At 38.8% G+C, this 19,426-nt stretch overlaps 1 protein-coding gene across 2 annotated transcripts in view; it reads left to right on the forward strand.

The window, feature by feature from the left end:
- Positions 1-8,257: 8,257 nt before the first annotated feature.
- The window catches only part of pth1r (parathyroid hormone 1 receptor), a 58,352-nt gene continuing 47,183 nt past the window's right edge, over positions 8,258-19,426 (forward strand). The window contains exons 1-2 of one of the 2 annotated variants that reach the window (XM_042108738.1): positions 8,258-8,414; positions 9,295-9,514. In XM_042108738.1, coding sequence (XP_041964672.1) covers positions 9,428-9,514 — 87 coding nt within the window. In that variant the 5' untranslated portion in view covers positions 8,258-8,414; positions 9,295-9,427. Of the gene's footprint in view, positions 8,415-9,168; positions 9,196-9,294; positions 9,515-19,426 lie in introns of those variants that run through there. The other variant, XM_042108747.1, reaches the window with a different exon arrangement.

Raw genomic sequence — 19,426 nt, forward strand, 5'->3', positions numbered from 1 at the left:
AGATGGGAAGTGTCAGGAATTTTCATACCAGAGACGCTCTCATTGGTGGTTAGTATATGGAGTAGGGAATTGACAGCAACATATCCAATCAGATTATGAGAGATGCTGAATTTAACATAAACTGTGATGTTTGACTTTAAATTAATATAAATTTAGCCGGGACTGTAAGCTGGCACACGTGGGTGCTCGATTTTTTCAGTGGGTGCCCGAGAGACGGTGCCCGAGCCCGAGACAGCACCCACGGTATCGGCGCCTATGACAAGCGTATATCGCTGTTGCATCCATTACAAACAAACATGCAATGTGAACGTCTGGGATTGGGGAGAGCACTAAATGCTCTTCTGAATAAGCACAAAGTCATGCCTTTAACATAACTCTCAAAAAGAATTTCAAGTTTTTGCCTGAAATTGCACTGTGCCTATTTACAAGGGCATTGTTCCCACCTCTTCTGGGGCCTACCATCAAATGTTGGACCTCTATAGAAAGCTGAGAACCTCTGGTTTTCGTAGGAAACAGTCAAAATAAATGTGTGATGTACTCACAAAGAGTTACAGAGGCTAGAATATAGTTTTTTTCTTTCTGCCGGATTACAAGCATCTCTGAACTGACCACATTTCAGCCCTCTAGGTCTCTTGATATCCCTTAGAAACACAACTGAGCCCTAGCACCAGGTCTTGTGAAGTTGTGTGCAAAAGTAGATCAATATAGAATGAAAATATGAGTGCTTTAGACTATTATTTGCCAAGGTATGCCCATGCGTTTTGTAAAATGCCTATGGATACTCCCCATAGGACTTTTTGTTATCCAAAATGCATACTGACAATCAAATGCTTACTGCACATGAACCCCTTTGTGTAGAAGCATAATCCTGGTCTCAAATGAAAGGTAACACTTTGAGGTTTCATGCTTGTATTTGGATTATACTTCAGGGGTTCTGATATGGAATGACTACACTAAATATGGAATGATTACAAAAATGTCTCTATTTTTGCATTTACTTTGTTGGTTCAATGAGTGTGTATAAGATAGACTATACATCTGTACAACTAATATTGGATAACACAACATGAAGATTCAATTTCTATGGATTCTTGTGAATATTTCAGTACCCAATTATTGTGCTGCAGCTACACTGCAGCCAGAAGTCAGGGTAGCACCAAAAGCGGAAGGGGGGGAGGGGGGCATTTTGGATCAAATTAATTGAGACATAATAAGATTAATCTAAGAATGTAAAGCACTATACAGATTGTACATGAAAAAAGTTGTCGTTTATGGATTCCCAAGAGTCAAAGCTTTGAAATGGTGTATAACATTACTATGCTACATAGCAATATGGTGCATACAATTGATTTAGAATGTTGGGGGGAGGTGAGGGAGGGGGGTAACCGTCCCGCCGGCGGGACACTGAAAGTTATGTGGATGAAAAACACTCTTTAATAATCAAAAAAATAAACGCTAATGAAGTAAACTTGTGACCATCAAAAATCGTTTATCGCCTGTAACTCCGTGATAACAGGACGTAACAGAAAGGCATTTGGCTGAGCAACGGAGGTTAATATGCTCTATATTTTGTCCAAATGATGTCTGTCTATCATCGTTGCACTCGGAGAAAACCAGAATGTTTAATTTGTCCTGCGTTTCTTCTACGGCTGCAAATGGGATTCACTCGCCGTTAACCAAATATTTCTTTATTAGGGCAGGGCAGGCATAGTTCTGGCTATTAAATTATTTCTAAACCAGTCTGCTAAAGTCTGTAGTGAAGTCTGTGTAGGGTTTTCCAGCTCCATTTCTTTTTACGAGACACCCTGCTCACTTGAGACCTCTGCCGGTTGTTGCAGCATTGTTGCAGCGTCACTGAAAAAATACCAATTAAAGTCGCGTGATGCCGCGTGATCCCGCACGCAGACCGCGAGGGAAGCTCGAAAAAGTACTTGAAAAAGTAATCTGATTACTGATTACTGATTACTCCTTTAAAAAGTAACTAAGTTACTTTACTGATTACTTGATTTTAAAAGTAACTAAGTTAGATTACAAGTTACTTTATTAGTTACTTTCAGCAGCTGCCGACAACACCCCCACCGCCTCAACATAAAAATGATAACTGTTTTTTCCAATACTCACTATACTGGAAGTGCATTTTAACAGCAATGTATAGCAGGCATCCCAACCTAACCTACTTAGATACTGAAATTCAGATGTTTGTTCAATAATGTCTAAGTACACCAAATAAAGAAGGCCTATTGATATAAATTGTTATAGTAAAATATGTAGATTTTTTGTAGATTTGTTTTTCATGTAGACTTGGCAACTAGCCATCTTGTATAGGCCTGAGTAATATGCAAATTAAATTACACTTGTTAAACTCACCTCAACAAGTATTTTCCAATCATTTAACCTGCCGTGAGCAATGCTAAAGTCGCTGTTACAAACAGTGCAGTGTGCAAGATTATCATTATGTTTTATCTTTTGAGACAATTGGGTACACTTGTGTGTAGTCTGATGTGAAATGGGTCTTAAATCTTCCTTTTTGAGGGGCACTGACGTTGCCATCTGACGCTCCTGTTCCTAGATACACTGACTGAACTGATTAATTAAGTTTGGGAGAAAAGAGATATAAGCACACTTACACTGAAAACTGATTGGTTGATTTAGCAAAAAAGACCAGGATGCTCTCTGTCTTGGATGCGCTTCAGGCACAAACGCACCACTCCTCTCTCTCTCCCTCTCCGTTGTGTGCGCGTTAAGCTCATATGCACACGCGATTTGAAGTCCGGTCTGGCTTGCGTGCTCTTGTTCGCTGTAGGTTCCGGGAGATTTTATGTAATTTGCGGGCGTCAGGAAGCCGCTATCAATATGTGGGAGACTCCCAAAACTTCGGGAGACTTGGGATGTCTAGCTAGACAGCACTTTGTCGCCAGCACAGAATGTACAATGTACCTTAATGTTGTCATGTTCAGCTGACACAAACTCAAAGTAATGACTGATGAAATGTGTCTCTCTCCCTCCATTGTTTACGTTTGTGTCTCTGCATGGTTTTACAAGTGAATTGTGCTCATGCTGAAAACGTGAGCATACATGACATTAATCCACAAGACAAGAAGAAAGCAAAGAATATATCTTTTTATTAAGGAAAATTACAAAAATAGTAATGCACAGTAACTTAGATAAGTAGGCTAACTTTAATCTGATTACTGGTTTGTAAATAGTAGCGCGTTAGATTACTCGTTACTGAAAAAAGTGGTCAAAATAGACTAACGCGTTACTGGCATCACTGCTGCCTACTGTACGTGAAATTCTGCATCCATTGTACGATTTATTTATTTATTTTCCCCATTGGAAGGGCAACACGAGTCAAGAAGGGTATATGGGCAGTTGCCCGGGCAACCTGAGCAACCCCCCTGTGCACAGGAGAATGCATTGTAGTGCATTTGAGGGGAATGTTTTGACCCTTCACTCTCACCAGGTATCTCAAAGCTTCACTAAACTGTTTCGCTCACTTCTTACTCTTGAAAGGCCTACCACTGCCTCCCATTCCACTCATGACTCATGTTGGTTAATTGAATCAGTGTAAGTGCAGAATTCTACCATATGTGATGTGCTTATCTACAGTACGGTATGTGCTTAACCAAACCAAGCGTTAGTATGACTACATACGCAAGCGTTAGTATGACTACATACGCAAGATGTGCTGGCTCTTTCATGGCGTGATATCTTTCAAGACATGCTGGATATCCTTTTGGACTGGCTGAATCATGACTGCACTTTCTTTTTCTAGTGATGAATTAGTGGCTATTTTCTTTACTGTGGTTTGGTTTTATCATGATAGGATTTATGTGAAACCTTCAAAGGATGTTGTTTGGCAGTGCAGTGACGGTGAAGTGGTAGTTGAGGCTTGATGCAGAAATTGATGATAATGAAGGCTATAATTCATTTCAGTAGCTCTATGACTGAGATGCTCCCTGGGTTGATTGCACAATATACTACCATGGGTCAGTTTGAACTGGTCAGAAGTATTTGTACAATTTTGGGTCTTAATAACTAAATGGAAAATAATCAACATCATGGTACACTGTATGGACAAGGCCCATAGCCGGCAACCATGTCGATTAAATCAGAGTTAAATCACATCAAGAGGGCATATGCTTTATATAAATATATATAAGCATATGCATATGCTTTATAAAATATATAGTTTAGGCTTTTTCTTTTTTTAGGCTGTCCCCACCAAAGCTCAGACCAAACCTATGCCCTTGGAACATGTCTTTTTTTAGGTCAAATCAAATCTGTCTGTTAAATTGAATAACTCTGCCAAAGTGCTTGAAATATTGCACACACCGTGTCATGACTGAAAAGCTCTTTTTTCATGACTTTTAACTTTTTCCATTAAATCCTTTCATTTTGAATACGAGGTCGTAAAAGGAAGTAAAATCACACAGCAAGATCCAATTTGCTATCATGCAAAAATATACTTACATACAAACGTAGCTTTCAGGAAATTAGTGAGAATTTACCCCCAAATGGTGACTACATAGACTACATAAGAAAGTCTACAAACACATAGTAAGTCAAATATGAGTGAGTAAGGTGATATTTTAACAACTTTGTGTCGTGGGCTGACTCAAACCAACTTTCTTTCTCCTGAGGGATTTAGTCATTAAAAAAAAATCATTAAATGCTTTGTGGTTATTTTCATTTGATATATGAATGACAGATGGCTACACTTTTATAAACTCACTAACTGGATGTGCTTAGAGCCCAAATTAGGGGCCTGACTCTTGGGAAGATAGATCCACTAATCTCTCTTTTGCACCAGGCTTTCTTTAATGAAAAAAAGTGTAATTTTTGTTTTTGGCCCCTGAAATAAACTGCAGACTCAGAGTGCATCCATCACATATTATTTCATGTCCTTCCTGCATGATAAATATCCCCTTCTGCTGGCATCCATGGCTTACAGTATTTGGATGGGGGGGAGGAAGACCTTTATTGAAATCCACATTAGAGAGGACTTTCATATAATTCCTGTGATAAAGTTTTCTTTCAAGATTTGGTGAGAATCCCTCTTGGACAAGAACCTGACTGAAAGGGATGAAACGTGAGTATTCCATACATTTTTGCCCATGCAACACTCTAGGAATCATGTCAGATGTCTTGAAATAGCGAATCAGGAAAAGGGTCTGGGGGATACAAATGGATGCCGTATATAACTTTCATAAACACATACAGTATTAGGTTTGGCTGGCTTACACTGATAAGTCTTAGGAGGTGGGATTATAAAAATGACAACAACAACAACAACAACATATATTATAGCTAGGATCACATAGCCTCCACCAAATGCTCAAGATGTCCGATTAATCATCTCTGCTGGTCCCAGTTCAAAAATGATGAATGCATCAATGGTGAAGAATACATCTTTTTGTGTTTTTTGCCACAGGCTAATGTTTAACTCTTAAGATGTTCTCCTGATTTACATGGACAAATACTTATGAAACCATAAAATGCTTGCTCTGAAATATCCAGGGTTTATATGAGCAAATAGAGGGTTTCAAGTGTTCTTGGATCAGAGGTTCAGTTCAAGAAAAGGCAGCAGTATTTGGATGTGGGGTGCTCTATGCTCTTTGTTCAGAATTCACTGGGTTAACATCAAAATAAAATCATTTTGAGATCTCCTGTCCTTTAAGGCATGAGGATGAAAAGGGAAGTTTGTGTGTCAGAAACTTTACAGAAACAAGAGGAATTGACCTGTCCACCTTACCTATTGCAGTGTAAAAAAACACAGCAGACATAAACATGGCATTTGATCATGTCTCCCAAAAGAAAGACCAGACCCCTGTAGTTTTGAAAACAAGCTAATTAAGTTTGAAAGGCAGGTATCTTCAAGGATTTATAAAAGGTAAACGCTGATTTCCTTTATGTTTAATGGTAGATAACTGATACAAAAGCCGTGCAGTAAACACGTAAACCTCCCTCCTGACACCTTACTTACATACCTGCATGAGGTCATCAGGGTTATCATGAGGGAAACCGTAGGCAGGACTCTGTAGATGTGCAGTTCAGGGTCTGGATTCAGAGTGAATGGGGAACATAAGGGCTAAAGCTCCTTGATTAAAAACCCATGTGGTTCAAACTCCTCGATTAAGATGGTATTGTACTGTTTCCACCTTCTTTCACAGGAAGACCATATTAATGACTCTGAGGTGTGATAGCACTAGATGCTAGCACCCCTGGGTTTCAATCTCCCTGCTTGCATGCTCACCTCCCTGTCCAAGGTGCTGCAAATATGTGATTATATTGGATAATTGTATGCTATTGTTTAATGACTAGACTCAGCAGCACACAATGGGGAAGAAATCTGTCATTTGCTTCCCATTATCATAATTGTCACGGAGATGGTGGGTATTTGAGAATTAAGCTAAATTTCCATCAAACATAAGTTTAGAAATAGCTGACCTAGCCCCAGGTTTCCGATAGTGATGAATCTTAGCAGTTACAAGTGAGTGATCTCACGAACGCACTGCTCTAAACTACATAAGGACTGCTGTCCATGTAAACAGTGCTGAAATATTGGTGATATTGGGTGACATCACAACTCAGCTGCTTTTTGAATGTCTTTTTTAATTTAATTGAAAAAATTGAATTGAATTAATTGAATTGAAAAAATGAAGGAAGCTATAGCCACTTCTAACCCGTCCCCCATCCCCAACTCATTTCCTTACTATCTTACTCAAACTTTTCCTCATCTTCAAATTTCTATAACTGATTCTGCCGCAGCACATCTCTTCCAGGTTAAGCCATATGCTCTCACCTTTTTAAATAATAAACTTGGAATGGAATGAGAGACTATTTTTCCAGTCTTGTTTTATAACATTGCCAATTCTATTTTAATCACATGTTTATGAAATATAGTTTTTTAAAGCTGGGGAATAATGAATAATGAATGGGGATGTAACATTGATGAATGTATTTGGTTGTGAATTTTCCTGTATGTCCTGCTGGTGACCTCAGTTTCTGTTAAGCCACCCATGATTGTACGAGACACAGGTAAATCTGCAAGTGGTTCACAATGTTTCTGAAAACATTTCAGAGAATGGTAAGACATGTACAAGAGAGACTTCACTAACGATATAGGCTTACGATGGTTTTGGTATACTGTGCCCTAGCTGAGCTTATTTACCAGGGGAAATACTTCAGAAATTCATTTAACTTAGGAACAGCCAACCAATAACATTTTCCAGATGCAGTTTGAACTTCATGACAACTGATATAGCTCTAAAATGTCACCTGGCACGGCGGCCCCTGCATGGCAATCCACACTATTCATAAAGGAACTTGCCAGAGTAGGGGCGTCCCTCTCTATCTTCAAGAAACTGTTGAAGACCCAACTCTTTTGAAAGTACCTCTTCCAACACTTCTAACTGTCCAAGACATACATTTCCCTTCTTCCCTCCTTCCATGACCTTCAATACACTTGACTAGTTCTAAAACTTCTGCACTTTTGTAAATGTAATGTACAGTATAGGGGTTGAATATTAAACAGGCTATTTTAGTAAAATATATATACTGTATATCTACAATGAAAACACTAGGAAAATGTATGTGTAGATATCTTTTTTAAAAGAAGAAAGTGGTGATGATTTTAAGGAGAGTTGAATACTTTTGCAATTCACTGTATTTCAGAGATAACATTGTTGTTTGTGGGGGTTATTTGTTTACAAGGCCTATATCTCCCCTCCTCCCAGTTGACCTCAATTTGTTTCATAACCAAGGATGAAAGCATACTTGAATTATATTGAAAGTGGACTGAGGAGGATTGTCTTGTTTTCAGAAGTAGAAGAACTATAGCCTAGACAATACCCTTCAACTTTTATCATAACACAAATGAAGAGTGGAGAGAATAACCTACCCTTAAAACATTTGTACAATACTGGTTTGATAAACGTGTAGGCCTATCACAATTCAGTAAGCAGACAAAATTACTTTTTCTTTTTCAAACCTGTTTCACTCACTAAATTACCATTTCCAGCAATACGAGAAGTCATTATTAAGTCGCACCAAACATGCTGCCAGATTGTAGCCTAAGTAATGACAGAAATACTGTAAGTAGTGAATGTGGAGATTGTGTGAAAGGGGTGTCTGAGTCGTGGTTTAAGCAAACGCAAGAGAAGGTTATCCAATCAGCGTTTTTCACGGTCCACAGTACATGCCCCTTTTCATCTGCTACAGCGAGACCTCTAAAAAGCAGAAGTGGTGCCACGGCTACTGACGTGCACATCTGGAGGCGTTTTGAAAATGAGTACAACGCTAAACTTTAAATGTTAATTTGATCGTGACTGTACTCTTACTCTTTAGACATGACGACTTGACATAACTGTCTGTGCAGCAATAGAAAAGCGGTTCTTTGTTGCATTAACAGAGTAAGTGCGATTCTTTGCATAGTTATCGGTTTTCTACGTGTGTTATGCTATCCTCACTGTAGTGTGTGTTTTTAGAAGTGGTAGGATACGTGCGAGGAGCCATGAGGTTAAACTTAGGCTACTAACAGTTTTGAATCGTGTTAGGTTGAGCTCTCGTTCTAGTCAGCTAGAATCCAATGAAAAATAAGCAATTCTCAGTTAAAAGGTAAAGCTAAAAAGTCAAAGTGTCTGCTGAAAATGTGTGGAATATTTGTGAATGAGAACGCATCGACTGTAACGTTACAGTGTAGCCTAATAGTAGCCTACATAACAGGCAAAACAGAAAGGAAATGACAACATAAATTACCACTGATACTGGCTAATTGTGTTGTTATATATATAAGCCAATTAGGTGATTTAGGTTATTGATTTTGGGGTCTAATCTTGTAGACTGAGCATTTACAAAAGCACAACCCTTAAAAAATGATATTGTGGATGTTGCTCCTGTTGAGAAGCTGCCTGTCTATACGTTTTAGGGCACTCAGCAAATAGTGTTTGATCTGTCTTGAAAGAGAACATTTGGGGTTGATCTTTAAGAGCTCAGCTTTATTAGGCTATGCCATTTTATTCTAGTTAAGCTGAGGGAAAATGTAAAAGACCTAAAAATAAAGTCCTGGTTTCACAAAGAATCATTTGAACTTCCTACCACAGAACGAGAGACATAAATAGTTCTGACATGTGGATGTAATTTCTGAAAAAGCAGACAGATGCAGAGAAATAAAACGAGAGAGAGCGACATACTGTGAGTTCGAGTTCAGCTCAAACGTGCTATACAACTCTGAAAAGAGACAGCGCCAAGAGATATTTGTGATTTAAAAAGTCACAATCAATGATGTTACAGGGAAGCAGATGGTGGAAAAAGACGGACTCGTAGGCAATGTTCAAGTGGACAAACACGTAAGCGAAACCCCGTTAAAGCGACCATCCATCTACGTGAAGTTTCTTTCTTGAGTGGACTCCTGGACGTTCTTTGGATGAGCGGAGGGATGGGATCCACGCGGCTGGTCCACAGCTTGGGAATTCTCCTCTGTGGGTCCGTGCTTACTGTTGTCTACGGTTTGGTAAGTTCTGATCAATTTTCCTTGAAATGAGAACTGACTTAACGACTGTAAAATGAAAGGCATGGAATATACATAAGTGGTACATCTACGGATTTAAGAACGTTTTTAAATTAACCACTGAGTATTAACCATAATTTAGCTACCGAGTGGACAATCCTGTTGTTATTATTAATCGATCGATATTCTTTCTTTTTCATCAGTAGTCCTCGACCTATTGCATTAGTGTATTGTTTCCTATTGTATTGATATAGGCCTATTGTACCATATATTAGGCTATATTGCTTTTGGGGAATTAACACATTGTTCTGGCTGGGTTGTGTTTTGATATTGACCAAGGCCATTTAAGAAACCAGGCACATCATCACTGATAGTGATATGACCTGATGACGGTTTAAATGACTGCCTTGGAAAAGCTGACCAAGTTCAAATTAAGTGCACCCTTTGATTATTATTACAGAAGGCCATAGTTATCTGGAATATGTGCAGGTTTGACTTTGTTCTCAGTCTGGTTCCTGCAATGGTTAGTACTTAATTAATGAATTAGATGAACAGTTTTGCATTGCTATGCTGGTAGTAGTCCAGTATTGGTAAGGCCCCCTTGGTCATGGTGATGTAATTGTAGTATGTTTATGGTGTATGACCTTGATCAGATGGCAGTTAGGGGATGTAAACACAGAGCATCATGCGTCCCTAATGACGATGGAAATCAAGGATGTGTCACAGTGATGATTCACATGTGATGTGATGGATGTGTGAATGATAAAGGTAAAGCAGAGGCATCTGTTTGACCAGACCTGACACTGAGTTAGCCTATCCCGTTTTGCCAACTTGCGCAAATAGTATCATCTCTATTTCTCTGTGAAGAGGAATGTTATTTTGATAGATGTCATTGCATTCACAAAACCTGATGGAGCAATAGCTGTTGCTACTGGACTGACAGGCTTGGGGCTTCTCTTCTTGGTGTCAGTCACGGTGTTGTTTTTCACCCTCATCTGTTCTGTTATACTTAAATCAACCATACTAGTATCCCAGCATGGTTGTGAACATATTGTGGTATGTTGATTGTGTGAATATTTCAGTAATACTCCTTTGATGGGGTCCTGAACTTACTATCTGATCCCCAGAGTGACATTTGCTTTTTAGTTGCAAGCCAATGTTTCTTCCAAATGCATTGCACCATATACAACCCCCCCCCCCCCCATATATCATGCACAAGAAGAAATAATAGATTAACCAAACAAATAGTTGACCATACATCCATTTTTCCCATCTTTCAGTATATGTAGAGTAGTGTGTGTAGTAGTAGAAGAGAAAGTTGTATGTATGCATACTGGTGATTTGTAGATCTGCTGAAATGCCTAAATTCTCCCTGACTTCGTAATGACTTTGAACACATGCACAACATTTCCTCAAATTATGTGCACAATTGATGAATATTTAAGCATCTCAGCAAACTGAGCCATGCAGCATTTCTTTTTTGGAATGAGTAAACCATTGCTATTCCAGAGGAGCATATACCCTAATGAACACTGAACCAGTTGTGCTTCATTTATCTGTTGGGTGGCAGCACACTGTAGCATGAATCCCTCCATTCACTGAAGGACTGTATTGTCAGCGTATTGTCCCGTATTATTGCCGTCACACCCTGTCTACAGTGCTTGTATCTTGCCACAGGGAAAGTGTTTTTGTATTAGTAATACACAGTGTAAAGCGTAATAATTCAGATTTCTCTGCCGTGAGCAGAAGAGAACAATGGTGATTTGGACTGAATGAGTCACTCTAGTCCCTCTCTCAGGATGACATTCAACTTCTGTGTGAACAGTTTCTGTCTAATGACTCAGTCTGTCATTTACATCCTTATAGGATCATTCTGCTCTCAATTTCCATAAATAACAGAATAACAGTTAAAGTCTGTAGATTTTGATTCAGTGTGATCATTTACTTTCAAGCTCATTTCCATTTAGAAATCAAAACATTAAGTGAAGTGCACTGTGGCCCAGTGTTTGAATTTCATTATTCTTGCTTGACATGGCAGTGACCGTTCCTATCACAATTAAGTGAGCAATTAGGCTAATGAGTGTAGTCACTCGGAAAAGTGTTTTTATTCCCTTTAAACACATGCCACAAGTGCTGTTCCCAACATGGATCTATCTATCTATCTATCTATCTACCTATCTATCTATCTATCCATCCATCCATCCACCCATCCATCCATCCCAGACAAACTGCACATGCATGTGTCCTTACCTCCTGAAATATAAGCAATTCTGTAACACTTCACTTAACGGGTGAGTGCATAAGACATTCATAAAATCATACATGAATTGCTCATAATATATTTGTAAATGCTCAATAAAGCATGACTTAAAATTCATACACCAAATTAGGTAACTATGGAATGTTTTTTTTCTTCAAAAATAAAAGTTTCTATTTACTGTCATATTATCTGAAACTGAAAACATTAGTGTCGTAAAAATGACAAGACTTGGTTCTGTCATTGTAATGTACACCTCTGTTGTTGAATTAAACTACCATTTCTGTTTCTGCCCATATACTTACGTGAAATGCAAAGAAGCATTCATAATCTATTCATGAATTGTTTACAAAGGGTGGACAAGAGGGTGTAGTAAGGTTACTTTAAGTGGTCGACCAAGCAAGGCAGAGGGGAGATGCTTCTCAAAAAACACAACTACATTTAGAGAACAGCTTACAGTTTTTCTCAGTCTGGTGATTTTCTCACATCACTATTAACATTTGCACAGCAGTTAGTGCAAACTGCAAAACCTAGTGGATAACCTGCAAAAGCACGTCACTTGCTCAAAATGGATAGTTAATTTTTCAAAAGCAAGTATTTATGTCAATGAAACTGCCAGTGTCATCAAAATGAGAAGTCTTGACCATCGTTTATGAACAAGATAATCAAATGGCTTTGTCATGTTTTCATTATGACAGGTTACGCTCTCAGTGTTTTCCCATGCAAAAAAGGTCAGAACTCGGTGAAACTATCTGAAAATGCTCAAGACAGCACTATACAGTACTTGTACAGCCATTTGAAAACTATAGTAAAGTTCCAAATTGCTGTAGTTAAGGGAGTAAATGAGTACAAGACACTGAATATGTACGTTTCACAGTTTTACAGTATATGCTCTTTGCAATTCTACATCATTGTGACAGAATTTGATAACTAGTTCACCAATTTTGTATGTAATGACTCAAGCAATGAAATGAAGACTATTCGTTTTATTGGGAACGACTATTCAGCATCCTTAAGTATAGTTCATTTTGACTGACATGACAAAACAACTGATACATGTTCAAAAGCAAGCCTTTGCAATTTGTTCAGAGGAAGGAGAAATTGCTACTATGATGTGCACAAATGACTAAATGTTGTGGAGGTTGAATTTTCATTCTGATCTGAGAAAAGCACCAAAGCGACTGAGAAAATTTGTAAATAGATACATTTCTGCAACCTACAATTTTAAAGTATGTGAAAGCAAAAATTAAAGAATATAGATAAGGGATTTTTACTTATGGTTATTTTTATACTCGAGGAGCTGGGTTAGCATGCAGCAGCCTAAAAGGTTGTGGGTTCAATTCCTATCTTCCACCGCTTTGCCCTTGAGCAAGGCACTTAACCCCGAGTTGCTCTGGGGAGAATAGCCTTTGTAATATACTTGACATATGGATAAAAGTGTCTGCTAAATGAATAAATGTAACTATAAATCATTAAAGTTTTGTACCTCACTCATATTACACTTTTAACTTTTATGTGGTGTATGTGTAGCGCCACAATACATCCTCCTCTTTCTATTTGTCTGGTGGTCCGTTGTCAATGTCGTTTCTGCACTGGCATGCACTCTTGTACATATGAAGATTGAGAGCGGCCATTTATGGCCATGTTCAGGTAGCTCACAAGCTAGACCTACTTGCCATTGAGTTACATTTATTTTCTGACAATAGCATTATTTCCTAATATTTTAAAGTAAGATATTTTTTTTACATTGTTTCAGTTGAGATAGTAGATTTACCTCAATTTTATTGTATTTTTCATTTTCAGCACTCAAAATCAAAATCGCAATAAAATGCACTGCGTCTTTAGTTCATTTTGATCTTGCCTGTGTTGCTAAACTCATGTGCTTTGTCATGGGAATAGGTGATAATAGGTGACAGAAGTTGGCATGGCCAGGCCAAGTGCTACAAATTGTGCTAACATTGCTAGAAAGAAGACTTTGTCTGCAAAAGGAGACTTTTTTTTCTACTTGTGAAAATTATGTGATTAGATTACATGGTGTCTGCAGCTCATCGAAGCTACAAACATTTGTTGAGAGTAATAACATGGTAAACATCTTTCTGGTGCATATTATCAACGGTACTTTACGTGACTATATTGCATTTATTTACTTAAATATTTACTTAAATGCATTACTTTCAAGACAAGTCAAGTACAAAAACACACTACATGCATTTCCAGTCTATGCATATTCTGCCCATGACTTTACGTAACCTGCACACGCCCGGACTCAAACCCGCAAAACAGCAGCACCTCGGATTGTGAGTCGGCTAGCTGGGCTAATGTTAGCTGCCTGGCATCCGTTACATACCCATACAGTGTCCTTGACGCATATGCTTTTCAGCTACAGGTCTATCGAGGTCTATCGTATTGAGGTCTATCGTATTGTAAGCCTTCACACTGACAAGCTTTTTTCATCGTTTCTCAATTGGTTCTTTATGGAATGATGCAACTTGACTGAGAGACAAAGAGGTGCACAGTAGGTGGGAGTTAGACATGTTAGGGTAGTAGAGGTGTTAATCAAGTACAACATTTTTTTTATAAATAAACTAAACAAGCATGCAATTATGTTGTTCATGGACAACACATAAACAAATATTAATTAAGGGGGAGGTTTGACCTCAAATAGGGTTTTTTTTTCATTGATAGGTCTTTTCATGGATGATGTTGGTGGATGTTGTGGATGATGGATTATGTTGACTCCAGATAATGACTAGGCACATGAGTTAGTGTTTAAGAAAAGGCCAGCACCTTCATGTGGTTTTAGAGAATGTGTACGCATGCGCTGCACCACCTAGTGAATAACATTCAGTGCAAAAATGTAGCGCTTCCTTAGCCAGTATATTGTGATGTAAACGTTCAAAGTAAAGGGAATTTCACATGTATTTCTATTCTAGTCAAATGGCTAATTGGTCAAACAAAATTCAACAGCCAATACATACATATGTAAATGATGATCATCATGATAGTGTTGGAGGCTCATTGGCATAGAAGCTATTAGCTGAGTTATTTTGTTTTTATATCCTCACATAATATTTACACAATTCAGATCCAAAATTTACCTTTTGAAACAGTCAAGGTATTTAACCCAGTGCTACCTGGGTCGTTCACATCATTTATAGTGTGTACACCTGTTTTCTTATTAGTTAAAATATTGCTTATGTAAATTTCATAAAATACCTGGTGGAAAGTCACAGGGATCCTCATCATCACATCTTCATCATCATTGTTGTAAAGTTAATTCACACCTCCACCCTGTCATTGTACAGCTGCCACATCTACAAACTATCCTTATATTTTCACTCAGATTAAGAATTACATTACACTTTTCTTGAAACTGAAAACCCTGTATCTCTTAGTTTTTTCTAAGTAAGTATAAGTAGTATACTCTTTTGATCCCGTGAGGAAAGTCTGGTCTCTGCATTTATCCCAATCCATGAATTAGTGAAATACACTCAGCACACAGTGAAGTGAAGGACACACTAGACCCGACGCAGTGAGCTGCCTGCAACAACATCAGCGCTCGGGGAGCAGTGAGGGGTTAGGTGCCTTGCTCAAGGGCACTTCAGCCCTCCGGTTACAAGTCCGAAGCGCTAACCAGTAGGCCACACCGGCTGCCCCCCAGTAGGCCACGGCTGCCCCCCTTCTTAGTTCTTGCTCAATCTCTCACTCATGTGTGGCACTCATATTAGGCACCTCTATGTCTTGAAGATGATGGCATCAAAAAGATCTGTTGCTACCATGATTTCTGCCTTGCAATGCAGTATTGAAAACTTCATTGCGATACCGAATGACAGCAAAGCAATGTATATCTGGCAGGCTCATTTATCTGGCTGGTGGCTGGGCAGTTGTTGACTTATCATAGACTTTTGAGAAAGTTCATGACTCAGAGTCCTGGTTGCCCTGTTAATAGTAGAGGCTTCAGTTTCACTGGCATGGTAAGGCTATACCATGGCTGTGTTTGACTCAGGAAAATGTTGTTTACTTGACTCCCTGTGACCTTTGGGGGGGCATTTTTTTCCATCCAAAGACTCTGTGAGTAATTCAATGCCAGTTTTACAGCAGGCTAAATATGTGACACAAAAAGCAAGAGAATTGTTTTTAATGCAAAATGTTCTTGCTGACAAATTGGTATTATTTTATTCTGAAACTATGAAGTCTGTAATTAACTGCAGGTGCGGATAAAAAAGAATGTTGGTGTCTCAAAGTGAAATAGGACTTGCAAGTCATTCTGCATGCCATTTAGCCAACATGTTAATATGAAGATATTGAAGGGTTGAACATCACACAAGTCATTACATTCCCACTACCTCCTATCTATCTTTCCATCTCATTCTCTCTGTATGATCTCTATATGGCGTGTGATGGTATGGTGAATGGCTATAGAGAGAAAAGGAAAGAGAAAGAGCTCAGGAGGCGATAAAGCAAGATAACAATATAGACAAGTACACACGGACATGAAAGACACAAAGCCAGAGAGACCACTTGTGCAGCCTGGGGCGGTAGGGTGAATGAGATAAAGTTGACAGAAGTCCACTGCATATCCACTATAAAAAGCATCGGCGTATGGACTCTATTTGATTTCCTTTGGATTTGTTGAAACGTCACATTTGTGCTTTTCACAAGTTGAAGGTTCAATGGGATGTCTACACGAACACAGCCTGTTGGGAGCAAGGTTATCTCTCATAACGGTCAATTCTTAAAGAAGATCAGGGAGTTGTCAGAAGGCTTTAAGGGACCTCCACCTGCTTCAATTGAGCCTCAGTTTAGTTATAGGGATTTGGGAGTTTGTGCCATATGTGCTACTAAAATGTATGTATGTATGTAAAGTACTAGTATGTATGTATGTATGTATGTACTGTATGTATGTATGTAGGACCGATGCCATACAGTAGGTGACATCTCTAATTCCTTACATGATTGCCATGGTCAGTCAAATTAATCCTTAAATGTATTTATTTTCTGTATTATGTGTTTTTTTTGGCAAAATACAAGTGAAGTGAGATACATATAAAGTCTACAAAATGAACAAATTATACTACTTCATGGATAGCGAAATGCAATTGATTCATCATGGACCTTATATGACTTTCACTTTTTAACATCATGGTTATCATCAGTACTGGTACATTATGTCACCTCTGGTATGCATATGACTATAATCTGATGACTGTAGATTCTTTATTGGTGTAATTGTTTACATGTGATAGAATTCACAAGGTTTTTATTGGTGAATGGTGAATTGCTCCTTGCTTGTTATTCCCTTGTAGAGAATTTCTGATTCAATTTAAATGGTTAGACTGATTCAGTGTGGTTTATGTGGTTTATGTTAAAGCTAAGATTCTGTCAGAGAATGTATGTTTTTTTTATATACCAAACGCTATTTGAACACTAGTAATTGGCCCGTTGCAACAGAACACAGAACTGCTGCTATTACTTCAGAAAAAAACACCCCTGTGTCTTTGTAGTGGCTCCGTACGAAGGAGTACCAGTAGACAACTCTTTCTTTTGTGATCTGTGTCCGCAGATGAGTCCTAGAAGCTAGTTGCCTTGTCTGCTCTCCTAAGTGTTGCCGATCAATCTTGTGGGCCACAAATTCCAAGAAGCCCTGCATTCCTTTAACTCCCAGCCTGACTAAATTGCGTTGACATGTGAAAGTTCTTGGCTATATAGCCTCCCTGTGCATGGACCTTGGGCTGCGTAATTCCTTCCCCCAATGTGTACATTTTAGGATCATAGTGTATCAGGGAAGCAGACTCACATCACTAAAAGATGTGTTCTGTTTTTCTTTAATCAAGCTTTGTAATTAAAAACAAAAAAATATGATAATTCCTGCGATAGGGTCCTCCTATCACTGTTATATGTTTGGCGACTGGTGATATAGCTTTGCATTTGGGCTGGGCTGAACTTTTGGCAGAGGTCTTATTGCAGTGAGCAGGGAGGATTTCTTAAAAGGACCTTTATTAGTTTCATTGCAAACCTCTAGGGCTTATGGGTTTGTAAGTATGCAGTTCACAGCTCAAGATTTTCCAGCGAGAGTAAGAAATCCTCTGTAGAGGCAAACTACTAGCCAATTCAAATCCAAATAACAGCAACAACAACTTTGCCGCCAAGCTAAAATGACTTTGCAACACTGAATTAACAACATGGACAGTCATTATAAACACACAAAACTGGTGTTGGTTTACTAAGTGGCAGATTTTCCTGAAACATTGAGATGAATTTGCCAAATACAAATGACAATTTTACGCTAAACCAGGTGAGAATCTGAGAGAATCTTTTTTTTCTTTCTTCACTGATCTAGTTTCCTTTCCATAGTCCTGTGATAACGGTCCCCGGGCTGTGTGCTCTCTCTTCACACGCTCCTCAGTGGAAGCGGGAGAGTTCAGTGAGTGAGTCATTTACTGTGAACACCACCTCAGTGACGTTGTAGGAAAACACTGGGCCTCATTTATCCAGAGCTGCTCGAGCCTTCATGCCTGAACATTAATGTATGCAGGGTCCATGCACTGTAGACGCATGCTATCAACTGCTTAGCGTTCACATTCCTGCTCATGGTCGCCTATTGACATGGGCTCTGCTCTCACTACACCAGAGCCCTCAGACATCTCAAGAAAAGATAAACACCAGGCTTAAAGGACTTCGGTGGCATTTATGGTCTATCTGTAGAAAGCCCTATGTTGAAAGGCCATAAGCAGAACACGCTATTTAAATGTAGGTGCTCTCAGGCAGGGTGTTAGAAGCCACTGTTTTGTATGAGGGCAGAAGTTGGCGGCATGTATTATTTATGCTGTCATGATATGACCGCTGATAGCTCACTTTTTGGGCAGATTCCAGTATGGGCAAAATACATAGTTTTTGTTTAGTCATGGAGCTTGTATTACCACTGGTCTCAGTATTGTTACAGCCTACTAAAATATTTGCAAGTTTGTGGTATCCATTTTCTTAGTGTTTACTAGTAGTAGTGATCAACAGGGAAACAGTTTGCATCAGCTTCTTACTAAACAGTCTGTCAGCATCAGATACATCAGTTTAGTGCATCACTAGCTTTTCTCTGTTTCTTATGAGTGGACTTTCAGGCAAGCATGCTTTTAAATTGCCATTATGTTTTCAGTTGATGCAATGGTGAATGATAAATGTAAAAAAAAATGAATGTAACACCACTAATTATTTGGCATCAGTAATGGTCAGTGTTTTTATACATAACCATCTGTCTGGATAAAAATTCCATGCAGGTCATTGCTGTTTAATGTACACTCACAGCCAGTGGTTTGACAAGCAGATGAGTTTACCATCAGTAACACGTAGAGGATGTCACTGCTGGCAGTAGCATTTAAGAGAAAGGTACAACAACATTTAAAATCACATGTATTATTACCTGATATTATTAGGAAGTTCAGAACCCTGTCACACACACACACACGCACACATGCACACATGCACACACATACACATACACACCTGGTACAGCAGCCTAAGTTTTCCATGTCAAAGCTTTTATCATTAACTACATGGTAGCAACAGTGTACACTGTCCAGTGTCTCACTTATTGTCAGATAATCTTAGCCAATCTTAGTTTACTTTGAATTAAACAGGGCCTGGCCGTCGAAAGCAGTGCACCG

Source organism: Alosa sapidissima, chromosome 1 (assembly GCF_018492685.1).
Source record: "Alosa sapidissima isolate fAloSap1 chromosome 1, fAloSap1.pri, whole genome shotgun sequence".
Taxonomy (NCBI): Eukaryota; Metazoa; Chordata; class Actinopteri; order Clupeiformes; family Clupeidae; genus Alosa; species Alosa sapidissima.